This window comes from Callithrix jacchus, chromosome 12 (genome assembly GCF_049354715.1).
Source record: "Callithrix jacchus isolate 240 chromosome 12, calJac240_pri, whole genome shotgun sequence".
NCBI lineage: Eukaryota > Metazoa > Chordata > Mammalia > Primates > Cebidae > Callithrix > Callithrix jacchus.
This window is the reverse complement of record NC_133513.1, coordinates 46255175-46268653: the sequence shown is the minus strand read 5'-3', so window position 1 is coordinate 46268653 and position 13479 is coordinate 46255175. Positions and strand designations below refer to the sequence as shown.

Sequence of the window (13479 nt, the reverse complement as noted above, 5' to 3'; positions counted from 1 at the left end):
TGCTGATCTTTGATATGGACTGTGAATGTAATTCTAAACTTAGGAAGCACCTTCAGGGAATGCTGCTGAGTTGATTAACCCGCAGCAGGCACTCCAAGGAAGAGCAGCGTCCTGGCTAGCAATATAGCCTCAAGAGGAGCCCCATTTCTTCTTCGCCCTCAAGCCTCTCTTGGACTCCAGCCCTGCAATTGTCCCCGATAGACTCCTGGGTCTTCCTGCCCACACCCTCTGCTGTGGCTGCTGTCCGCTTCATACAGACATCAGGACTCAGAGCCCAGCCTGCAAAGAGAAATCTCCCTGGGGCCAGACAGGTGACTGACATAGGAGGATGTATAGTTCAAAGAAACTAGTTTATTTGTGCAGATTAATTTTAGTTTTTTTTTTTTTTTTTTTCTTTTTAAGACGGGGTTTCACCATGTTGGTCAGGCTGGTCTTGAACTCCTGACCTCAGGTGATCTGCCCACCTTGGCCTCCAAAGTGCTTGGATTACAGGCGTGAGCCACTTTGCCCGGGCTATTTTAGTTTTTGCAAATATATAAAACTATGCGAATATATAAAACTCTGCAAATATATCAAAATGTCTCTGTAAGGTCTGACCAGGCCATGAGTGGCATGGCACTCTCTGTGACCTGCACATACACCCGAGATGAGTTCCTGGAAGAAACGGTGAACCCCTGTGGTGCCTAACTAACTTGAGACATTCTTCTAGTGTTTCTTATTCCAGCGTCAACTGACAAGGCCATTGGACTTTGAAACCGACCTTGGCCAACCTCGTGACTCCACATTCTACGACCCCTTCCCAGCTTGCAAAAAACTGCCAACTGTAACTAATGTAACTTTCCACTGTTTACCCCAAACTATAAAACCACCTCCTATCCCTCCACCTTCTGCTGACTCCATTTTTGGCCTCAGCCTGCCTGCACCCAGGTGAATAACCAGCCGTGTTGCTCACACAAAGCCTCTTTGGGGGTCTCTTCATTCAGAGTACACATTTTAACACTCTCCTGCCATTGATTTGCCCACTGAGCAGCCTGAGCACGTGGTCTAAATCACTTCTCTAATCTGTAACAAAAAGAGAAGGCCAGTGAAGTGCACCACTGGCTGGTATCTGGCCTTGGGCAATGTCTGAATTGGCTTCCAGGAACCAGGAAGATCCTGAAGTGTTGAACCAGGGACTGTCATCTTCCCATATGTCCTTCGAACTAGGAACAAGCATCAGTTTTTTTGTTTGTTTTTTTTTTGGTGAAAAGCTCATCGTTATTAAGGCAAAGGACAGGAGGACACCACAGCACAAGGGCAAACGCAATTCCGTGCATATGCACACATGCATGATACGTGTGAGCGTCTTCACCTGCTGATTTCCAGAGGGAGCTCCTGTGGGCTGGCCCATCTTCTCTCCATCTATGCAAAATTTACATTTTTTTCTTCAGCCAGGGACAACCCCCAACCCAGGCTCAATAACATTGAAACAACCTCTCATACACCTTTGCACTCACTGCTTGAATGGCATTTGCATGTTCCTCAATTCTTTTATCCTATAAGCATTGGACTGGGTTGCCTCCTCTTGCCCAAGTCTGACCTCCAGGATCACAGCTTCCTGGGACCAGTAGGCAGGTGTCACAGTGAACCTTCAGCACACCCAAGACATTGCAGAGCTCTGCACTGCGCATAGCTGACCAGAGAGGCCCAACCAGGCATAATGGTGCAAGGGGCCCACGTGGCCTACCCCTAACCACAGAGATCCTGCCCATCATTTACCCTGGGCTCAGGTGTTGAGTCTCCAGGAACTCACCATCCAGTGGGAAACAGCATGCTGAGGTAAAGGCCACAGCACGCATCAGCATTACCTGTACCAGGGCCCAAGGAAGGCCTCATTCAATACAGGAAGATTCTTGAGCTGGGGCTGGAAGGATGAACAGAGCTGGTTTGGGCGTGGAGGTTGGAGAGCAGCCCAGGCAGAGGCTCATCAGGGTGCATGGGAAACATCCTACTTCCTCCTGAAAAAATGTTCCTTCTACCCACCATCTCTCATAGGCCCAGGGGCTCTGGACCTTCTGATACCATCTGAGGCCAGAGCCTAGCACGTGTTCAGGCACCCATGCACCATTATTAAAGGGAACTTGGGCCGGGCACAGCGACTCACGCCTGTAATCCCAGCACTTTGGGTGGCCAAGGCAGGTGGATCACGAGGTCAAGAGATAGAGACCATCCTGGTCAACATAGTGAAACCCCGTCTCTACTAAAAATACAAAAAAATTAGCTGGGCATGGTGGTGCATGCCTGTAATCCCAGCTACCCAGGAGGCTGAGGCAGGAGAATTGCCTGAACCCAGGAGGCAGAGGTTGCAGTGATCCGAGATCGCTCCATTGCACTCCAGCCTGGGTAACAAGAGTGACACTCCATCTCAAAAAAATAAATAAATAAATAAAATAAAAAATAAAGGGAACTCAGACCCGCTCTGATGGAAAAGGAGCCCAAAGCACTCCTTTCATCAGTCTCTACCCGGCTAAAGGAACTCCCTGTCTCCCTTTTGTCAGTCTGATTCCTCTGCTGGTCCAGGAAGTCCACTATGACCTGGCCTACCATGCCAGGCCATTCCTGATCCAGTCAAAGTCTCTGCAAAGCATCCCTCCCTCCCCTACCTTCTGACTGAGCAACCTACCTGCCCTTCCCTCAGTATAGACAGCATTTGCAATGCTGTGAGACAGTCACTTGTCTGCACAGCTTCCTCCAACAACAGGAGCTTCTTGAAGAGGGGCATAGTGTCTTCTGTGTCCCTGGGGCCAAGCACACCGCTCAGCCCAGGTCATGGGTCCAGTGAATGAGTGGTGTCTGAGCCTCCTGCACCTGTCAGCAGACTTTCCCCATGCCTGCCCTGGGCAGAGGCTCCTCTCCTCCAGGCCTTGTTCAGGATGACCCTGTGCTTGAAGTGCCTTCTCATTTCATCACTGTCTTTTTTTTTTTTTGAGAGGAAGTTTCGCTGTTGTTACCCAAACTGGAGTGCAATGGCACAATCTCGGCTCACCGCAACCTCCACCTTCTGGGTTCAAGCAATTCTCCTGCCTCAGCCTCCCGAGTAGCTGGGACTACAGGCGCACACCACCATGCCCAGCTAATTTTTGTACTTTTAGTAGAGATGGGGTTTCACCTTGTTGACCAGGATGGTCTCGATCTCTTGACCTCGTGATCCACCCACCTCGGCCTCCCAAAGTGCTGGGATTATAGGCGTGAGCCACCTCGCCTGGGCTGATGGGATTATTATGACAGTAAAGGTTAACATTCAACTCTGGACAGTGACTCTTCCTGGGCCGTTGGTTTCTGCTCTAACCACTGAAGCCAGGGCTGAAACCTCTCCGGGCTGGGCATTTACAGCTCTTAGTGTTTCAGGTCACTAAATGCATCTCGAAAGGCTGGTTTTCCTCTTGGGAGGGGCTGACTTTACCCTTTAGAAGAATTCCAAGGCTGCTAGGGCCCTGCCCATTGGGAAACACCTCTATATATGTCCAAGGTGGCCCCAAGGGAGGACGCTACAGCACAGCTCCCGCCCTAGGACCTGAATCTGCCTTCTCACCATGAGGCTTCTAGTTCTTTCCAGCCTGCTCTGCATTCTGCTTCTCTGCTTCTCCGTCTTCTCCATGGAAGGTAAGGCAGCCCACAGGGTGCAGGTCTCTGAGCAGGATTTCAGCATCTGGGAAGATTGTGATCAGGATTTGTTGGAGGGCACGCCTTGGCAGGTAGTCCTGAGCCCTGAAAAGGCAGGCTCTTGCTCTTGAACCTATAGGTTCAGGGTTCAGGACTGTCTGCAGGTGGCTTGGGGGCTCTATCCATAGCCCCTGTGCCCCTTAATACATGCCCAGGTTGAGTAAAGTGGTGTGTTCACCATGCAAACACACCTACAACCTCTCAGCTAGATTACTGTGCTTAAGTCCTACCTGTCTAGAATTTCTGGAGCCACTCTGTTGTGCTTGTATCATGCTTAGAACACACTAAATTAGTGTTGGACAAATGAATACATTAATTAGTAGACCATCTAAATCTGAACATCTCAAAACCTCATGCACAGAAAATATCCATGGTCAGCTGGAATGAAGGTGTGTGTGGTGGGGAGGTGGAGTATGTTTATGCATGTTTAAAAGAGGGAACACCATCTTTTTACCTATAGATATAAATATTTAGCTCTCTTGCCTTTCTTGATTCAGATAGTTGAGTGTACGATCCTTTTTTCTCTTGTCTAACCCTCTAGAAACTGCCTACATTTATTTTTTGTTTTAGTGGTTATGGCGATTTAAACTTTTTGTGGGAAGGAGCTGGAGCTATACGAATATATAAAGAGGAGAAAAACACTCATAATTTCATGATTCAAGAGTAACCATGTTCAACATTTTTAAATTTCCTTCCAGTCTTGCATGTAGAATTTTAAACACTTAATTGATGTACCTCTATATGTTCAAGGTTGTATCTTTGTTTATTATTATTATCACTTATTTATTTTTTTTATGAGATGAGGTTTCACCATGTTGGCCAGGCTGGTCTCGAACTCCTGACCTCAAGTGATCTGCCCACCTCAGTCTCCCAAAGTCCTGGGATTACAGGCATGAGCCACCATGCCCAGCCTGGTCATATCTTTTTTATTTATCACTATATTATTATAATCACCCAATACTTATAATTGAAGATATTCTGGAAGCATTTACAACACAATGTCAGCAGCAGCCATCTCTGAGTAGTGGGATTATAATAAGTGTTTGTTTTACAAAGTTTCTGCAATGAAAATGTGCCACACATATAATGAGGAAAACAGTGATAAGAAATCCTCGGAAACACAGTCCATGACATGCAATTTATCAGATCTCTATTTTTGGACATGCTGGAGCTTGCCGATGATACCCTAGTGACAATTAAATGAGGATAGATATCTTCCCCCATAAAGTTTCTATCCATTTAGGACTATCTGTGGCAGATTCTTGAAGTAGCATTAATCAACTGATATTTTCAGTTATAACTTGCTATCAAGTGAATGTGCTACTATGAATTTACATGTGTAGACATTTAAATCATTCACAATTTTGTGCTTTTCTTTTTTTGAAGCAGGATCTTGCTCTGTTGCCCAGGTTGGAGTGCAGTGGCATAACCACGGCTCAATGCAGCCTTGACTTCCAGGCCTCAAGTGATCCTCCCACCTCAGCTTTTCCAGTAACTAGGAAAACAGGTGCACACTACAACGCCCTGCTAATTTTTTTTCTTTCTCTTTTTCTCTGCCCTGCTAATTTTTAAATTTTTTTGTAGAGACAAGGTCTCTCTATGTTGCTCATGCTGGTCTTGAACTCCTGGACTCAAGCCATCCTTCCACCTCAGCCTCCCAAAGTGCTAGGAATATAGGCATGAGCCACCACACCCAGCCTACTTTGCACTATTTTAATTATGTGGTAAAAGATATATGTGAGCATAAAATATGTCCTAAGTTCAGGCTTATTTTATTTTATTTTATTTTTTTTTTTTTTTTTAAATAAATAGAGACAGGGTTTCACCATGTTGGCCAAGCTGGTCTCAAACTCCTGGCCTCAAGTGATCCACCCAGCTTGGCATACCAAAGTGCTGAGATTACAGGTGTGAACCACTGCGCCTGGCCAGGCTTATTTTCTTAGACTAGATTGCCAAGGGAAAAATTATTGTGTCAAAGAAACTACTTGAACGGGAACGTGAGAAGGACAGGTTTTGGGGCCACTGTGTCTCCCAACATTGTTATTTCTGGAAAGTAAGTCACAGCAAGGCCCACTCTTTCCCTGGGACCTTTTGTAGCCTGGCTCATCCTGAATTTCTCTGTATAAATATTCCTGAGCCCTGGGCCTTGGAAGGGGAAGCTCACTCACTCATAGGCAAGCCAGCTAAGGACAGTCTCTGCTTTTTTGTGTCCACCATCAGGGAGGAGGCATCCTGACAAGGTCTGGCCAGGCAGAAGACCCAGGCTCTGCTGCCACCGAGTCCTTAGACCCAACCCGACAAATCTGAAAAGTAAGTAACCCCACCTCATCCAGACTACTGGGGAGAGGTTCTATAGGGGCCATGGGACCAGCTACATATGCTGGTCAGCCCCAACCTGTGGCTGGCATCAGGCACTGGTCTGTAGGGGTCCACATGAAGATGTCCTCCCAGCCCCACAGAGCTTAGAGTCTAGTGGGAGAAACTGACTTTGCCAAAAAAGTCAACAAATTAATCATTTTAAATTGGATACCTTCTGCCATGGAAAATAGCAGGATACAATTAGAAAATGGTGTGGGGTAACACTCTTGCCTTAGGTGGGAGGTGTCAGAGGAGGTGACATTTATGAGACCTGAAGAAAGGCCAGGAGCCTGCCTGAAGACTGTGGAGGTGGGGGATGCAGGCAGAGGAGGCAGCAGGGGTGAAGGGCAAGAGAGGGGCATGGAAGACAGAGGGCTGCAGGGCTTGGGAGACGATCTCAGAAGGTAGGGACCAAAGCGTCCCGTGAGCCCTTTGGACCTATCAGCATGCAGATCAGCATGCAGATCACTAGCAGAGGAGTGGGCCTGAGAGACCAGAGATCCACAGGTTGGCAGGAGGTAAGGCAGCCCCAGAGATGCTGGCAGGCAGCGACCAGGCTGCATGACCCGGGGAAGGCCCAGAAGAGCAAGGCTGCCCTCTCTCTGAGGCCTGAGGACACTGGGAGGCCTGCAGGGGATAGGCCCAGGTCCAGGAGAGCTGTGGGCACCCAGTTCCCTGCACAGGGGTTCCCAGCCCAGGGCAGACATGTACTGGAGTTGCCCAGCCCAGGTGGAAGAGTCAGGCTGCTAGAGCATGGGTGGGGCAGTCAGAGCCCCAGGCTGCGGAGACTGAGTCAGACAGCCTGACACTAACCTGGGGATCCTGCCTGGACTCTGCAGCCTCAGTGCCCTCTCTCTGGAGGCAGAGCAGGTCCCAGCCCCACTTGCTCCTCTGAGGCCATGGCCCATGGAGTCCACGACCAGCACCAGCGCCTCCATGCCTTTCCCAGCTACCAAGGGGGTGCTCAGCTGTGATGCAGGGGAGGGACAGAGGGAGAGAGCAAGACAGGATGACTCCAGCCACAGACCTTCTCCTGGAGATGCTGACAGCCCCTCCTTCCAAACTGGCATCACACCCAGCCAGCTGGGATAAAAATAACCAGCTCTCATACACCTCTCACTGAATCAGTACAAGGCACCAGCCAGGCAGGGTGCAGGTTGAGTGCAGGCTGTGGCTCTGCTCCCCCAGGCCCCTGGTTCTGAGAAAGAAGGTGAAAACCTTCTGGAGAGAGAGGGAGGCGTGCCCCAAGGGCTCTCACCCTCCCCTCCTGTTCCCCTCTCCTGCACAGACTGCTCAGAGGCAGGAAATTGAAGGAGTGTATGAGTCCCCACCACAAACACACACATAACAAACCAAAACACACAAACACAAATACCTACACACACAAGCAGATACACACCACACAACCACACACAGACACACACAAGTACATGCACACAGACTCTTAATATGCACTACACACTACACAACTACACACAGACATAGAGTATATACACACAGTACACAGCAGAGTGATACACACATAGACACATGCACACAGCACAAACACACACAACTACATACACAGACACATACTACATGCACTCTACACACACACACAGTGCACTATACCTACAGACACACAGACACATACACACTACACAACTACACATATAGACACACACTATACACACAAATACACACTACACACAATCATACACACATATATCACACACACAGACATATACACAAATACATCTACACCCAAACACATACCACGCAACTATACATACAAACACACATAAATACATACACACAAATACATAACACTACATAACTATACACAAAAACACACGCACAAATACATGCTCACACAGGCACATGCCACACTACACACACAGACACTACACACAGACATACAATAACACACCCTACATTCCTATGCTGCACACAGCACACACACACACTACACACACAGATGGACAGATATACAACCAAGCACACACAGTGCATAGGAGACGTGGCCAGATTAATTCCTTGTGCAAGTATTTGTGCATCTGTTTTTGTTTTTTTTTTGAGACGGAGTTTCACTCTTGTTACCCAAGCTGGAGTGCAATGGCGCGATCTCAGCTCACCGCAACCTCTGCCTCCTGGGTTCAGGCAATTCTCCTGCCTCAGCCTCCCGAGTAGCTGGGACTACAGGCACGCGCCACCATGCCCAGCTAATTTTTGTATTTTTAGTACAGACGGTGTTTCACCTTGTTAACCAGGATGGTCTCGATCTCTTGACCTCGTGATCCACCTGCCTTGGCCTCCCAAAGTGCTGGGATTATAGGCGTGAGCCACCTATAAGTGCTGGGATTATAGGCGTGAGCCACGGCCTCATCTGTTTTCTTATTTGTTACTTTGGGAGAATAAATCTAGGTGTGTGTCTCCTGTGCTGAGACTGGGTTTCTTTTTGTCTGTATATTTTTAAAATTTCATTTTAGAAATTTATAAACAGGCCGGGCATGGTGGCTCACGCCTGTAATTCAAGCACTTTGGAGGCCAAGGCGGGTGGATCACCTGAGGTCAGGAGTTCAAGACCAGCCTGACCAACATGGTGAAACACTGTCTTAAAAAAAAAGAAAAAAAAAAAGAAATTTATAAACAACTTAGAACAAGAAGAGCAACATGAACATATTTTTTGGGTCCTTACCACATGATCTCATTTAAATCCTTGAGACCACCATGGGGAGGTCTTGTCACCATTGCGTAGATTGGGAAACTGAAACTCAGAAAGAAACTGAGGCAGCACCAGAAACCAGGATCTGTCCATCTCTTTCCACTATAACAAACTGCCTCCCCCGTAGACAAAAAGTTTCCTGCAGCCTGTGTATGAAGACATGAGCGCAAGCCAGACACTGACTTCCAGAAGGAAACAGCCATCTGGGCTGGGATCTCGACTCCACCGCCTGCTGGCTGTGTGCTCTAGGAGCAAGTCAGCCAGCACTGCTAAGCCTCAGTCTCCCCCTCTGTGAAGAGGGAATGATAATAGAATCTACCTCACTGGGCCATGATGAGGAGCCAATGGGGTCATGTCTATACAGGACTTGGCATCAAGCCTGCCACACAGTGCCCTGTAAACATGTCCTGCTGTTGCTACGGAGAGAGGGCTGATGGCACAGGAGACGAGCGGCTCCGACACTGACAACCGTAGCCAACACATTCTTGTCTGGGCTTGGTGTTTCCACCTTCTGTTTTATGCACTGATACTGGGATTCAGCAAGGAGGCAGAAGATGAATCAGGGCTCCCAGGGTGTTGTGTAAGCAACAGCAGGATTGCTAGGAATCTGGCCCTGTGTACTCCAGTTCACTAACGTATGACAAAGCCCATGCATCTGTCTGTGGAAATACAAATTAACTCAGGATTGCCTGGAAGACGTCCCTGAGCCAGCAACATCAGCTAGGACACACACTTGCTGAATATTGACTATTCATTGATGGTGTCTTTCTTGAGCACTGCTTTATATCTCAACACTGTGGTAGGGCCAGGGGGATGACAATATGTGGAAGGCCCAGGACTGTGGGCCAGTGTGACGAAATCATCTTTGAAAATTAACATACTAAATGGCTGATTTGCTGAATTTATTACATTTACCAATTTACTTTAAAAAGGCTTTTTTTTTTTTTTTTTTGAGACGGAGTTTCGCTGTTGTTACCCAGACTGGAGTGCAATGGCGCGATCTCGGCTCACCGCAACCTCTGCCTTCTGGGTTCAAGCAATTCTCCTGCCTCAGTCTCCCAAGTAGTTGGGACTACAGGCACGTGCCACCATGCCCAGCCAATTTTTGTATTTTTAGTAGAGACGGGGTTTCACCTTGTTGACCAGGATGGTCTCAATCTCTTGACCTCGTGATCCACCCGCCTCGGCCTCCCAAAGTGCTGGGATTATAGGCGTGAGCCACCGCGCCCGGCCAGCTCTACTGATCTTGTCTGGGGTGTCTCATAGTTTTTGGTGTCTGTGAGTCTAGAATGGTCTCGGTTTGGACACCTGGCCTCTCCACGTGGTCTTTCATGCTCCACACAGGCAAGCCCAGACTGTTAGTGTAGTATCTGCAGAGTTCAACTTATATACATGGAAACACGTAAGAACTTTTGAGGTTCAGGCTCTGAACTTCCCACCTTTATCTCTACCACCTTCATTCTGGCCAAAGCAAGTTGCAAGGCCAGTCCAGATTTTAGGAGCGGGTGAATAGACTCCATATCATGATGGGAGAAAATGCAAAGGAAAGATGGAGAATTGCAGTCATATTTGCAATCAGCCAACTGCAAAATTTATTGTAGGAGTCAGTGAAGACAGTCTTGGGATCTGAGATGAATAAAGGAGGTAGAGGAGGAGCAGGGATCAGAAAATCATGTGTGTCTCCATTAGAAATGCTGGTGGAAAAATCTCACGACACGGTATTAATGGAAAAGAGTAGGTTACGCTGTTATTACTAGGATTATCACAATGGGGAGATCATAGCACTTTCCAATAGAAAAAAAATCAGAAAAACATACCAATATTAGCACTTATTTGTGATTAAGACATGAATGGGTGGATGAATTATAATTAAATTAATTTTTTTGCATAGCTAGTGCTTGTATCGCAAGTATTAGGTGTGCCACTTACATCTGTAACACATTTGGTCCTTAAACAATAATCCTAAAAGTTAGCCAATATTACTATTTTCACTTCCACAAATGAGGGACAGAAGCACAGAATGGTTAAGTAACTTGTTGAAGGTCCCACAGCTACTAAGTAAATGATAGAGCCAGGCTTTGAACTCAGATAATCTGGCTAGTTCTAGATTTCATAATCTTAATTACCACCACATTGCATATAGTAACAATCTGAAAACAGAAGGAGAAAGAATAATCTCATGACCATAACTAAGTAACCCTTCTCATTCGTGTGTTCTTTGTTTTTTGTACAAACATGTTTACTTGATTTTATTTTTAATTAATTGTAACTCATTAAAAAAAAATTTTTTTTTTTTTGAGACGGAGTTTTGCTGTTGTTACCCAGACTGGAGTGCAATGGCACAATCTTGGCTCACCGCAACCTCAGCCTTCTGGGTTCAAGCAATTCTCCTGCCTCAGCCTCCTGAGTAGCTGGGACTACAGGTGTGCACCACCGTGCCCAGCTAGTTTTTGTATTTTTAGTAGAGACGGGGTTTCACCATGTTGGCCAGGATGGTCTCGATCTCCTGACCTTGTAATCCGCCTGCCTCGGCCTCCCAAAGTGCTGGGATTACAGGCGTGAGCCACCGCGCCTGGCCCCAACATGGGAGGCGGAGGTTGCAGTGAGCCGAGATAGTGCCACTGCACTCCAGCCTGACGCCTGGCGACAGAGTGAGACTGTCTCAAAAAAAAAAAAATTTTAATTTAAGTCAGAAGCATTTTTCTTCTTGTTGCTGCACAGTCATCATAATCACTGGGTTTTGTCCCATGAAATATTTTCATCATCATAAATTATCAATTGTTATTTTGTTATTATTTATTTATTTTGAGACAAGGGTTTACTCTGTCATCCAGGCTATAGTACAGTGGCTCAATCATGGCTGACCACAGCCTCGACCTCCCAGGCTCAGATGATCCTCCCACCTCAGCCTCCTGAGTTGCTGGGACCACAAGCATGTGGCACCATGCCCAGTAAAGTTGTGTATTTTTAGTAGAGACGGGTTTCGCCAAGTTGCGCAGGTTGCTCTTGAACCCCTGGGCTCAAGTGATCTGCCCAACTCAGCCTCCCAAAGTGCTAAGATTACAGGTGTGGGCCATTGCCCTGGCCAAATTATCATTACAATTTCTCTATTATAGGATATTCAGATTGTTTCTAGACATTTTTTTTCTGCAAATAAAAATAAAACTATGGACCAGGTTTTGGCTCATGCTGTAATCCCAGTACTTTGGGAGGCTGAGACAGGTGGATAACTTGAGGCCAGGAGTTCGAGACCAACCTAGGCAACATAATGAGACTGCCCCCCGCCTCAGCCAATCTCTCTTAAAAAGAAAAATAACTATAAAGAATAGTTTAATGCATGCAGCTTTTTCTTTCTTGTCGATTATTCCTCCCATAAATGGGACTGGTGTGTCAAAAAGATGCAAATGTAGTTTTGGGACACATTGTCTGGCATGTGCTGTCTGGAGGAAGACAGCTGGGGGTCCAAGGGCCTGCACATCCATCTGCAGACCCTCCTACCAGAGTCATTAGAAACAGGCCTCCCAGACCTGAGGCAGCTCAGGTAGGCTCCACTTAAGATCAGCCACCCTCTCTTCCTCTTCTGCCAATCAATTAGATTCCCCCTGTTGGGACTGAAATAATCTGGGCTGGTCATGTTTGCCATGAAAAGCCCCTTCTGGGCCTCCAGGGAAAAGGATAAGACCTAATTCTTGCTTTGATTTTTCTTTTTAATTGTGTTTGAAAATGCAACCTGGCCAGAGGCAGTGGCTCACGCCTATAATCCCAGCACTTTGGGAGGCCGAGACAGGTGGATCACGAGGTCAAGAGACTGAGACCATCCTGGTCAATAACGTGAAACCCCATCTCTACTAAAAATACAAAAATTAGCTGGGCATGGTGGTGCGCACCTGTAGTCTCAGCTACTCGGGATGCTGAGACAGGAGAATTGCTTGAACCCAGGAGGTGGAGGTTGCGGTGAGCCGAGATCGTGCCATTGCACTCCAGCCTGGATAACAAGAGCGAAACTCTGTCTCAAAAAAAGAAAGAAAATACATCCTAATTGTGTTTTCCTCTCTCTCCCCCAAATCTGGCTCTGACTTCCCCATCTTCCTGTCCTTGTCCCTCTTGTCTACTCATTGCTCCTCCCAGGACAACATGTGAGGCTCTGCAAACCATGCAAGCTTGAGCCAGAGGCCCACCCTTGGGTGGTGCCTGGGGCACTTCCACAGGTGTAGCACTCCCAAAGCAAGACTCCAGACAGCGGAGACCCTCACGCCTGGCACCTGAGGTGCCCAGCAGCCTCCTGTCTCCCCTTTCAGCTGTCACAGCAGCAAGCTGCAACATTGGAAGGTTTCATATCAGGCAGCAAAGACGCTGGGAAAGTTCTGGAATTCCTCATGCCTGTCTCGATTGTGCCATCAACTTTTAGAGCTATAACGGTCCAACCTCAGCCCACACAGCCTCAGTCCACTATGTGAGCCTCTCCAAGGCAAACAGTCAATCGTTCCACTGTGACTGGTCACAGTCACAAATCCAGAGACCATCAATCCTGCTCGGGTGCAGGATGGCAAGCACCCAAGGGTTGCTGACCAAGACTGCAGTCAGCTCCATCTTCAGGTTCATTCAACCCCCTGGCATTTAACCACCAGCGTCCAGTGGTCCCCTAGCCTCCTGACATGAGTCTGCTGGAAAGACACCCCAACAAACAAGTGGTAAATAAATCAACTCAATGCAGA

The 13479-nt window shown here is 47.4% G+C and overlaps 1 protein-coding gene across 1 annotated transcript; it reads left to right on the top strand.

The window, feature by feature from the left end:
* Window positions 1–3526: 3526 nt before the first annotated feature.
* LOC128929201 (protein GPR15LG-like) lies at window positions 3527–13479 on the top strand. The gene is made up of 3 exons (XM_054242340.2): window positions 3527–3642; window positions 5923–6012; window positions 12893–13479. The coding sequence occupies exons 1-3, from the start codon at window positions 3573–3575 to the stop codon at window positions 12976–12978; spliced, it is 246 nt and encodes an 81-aa protein (XP_054098315.1). The 5' UTR covers window positions 3527–3572; the 3' UTR covers window positions 12979–13479.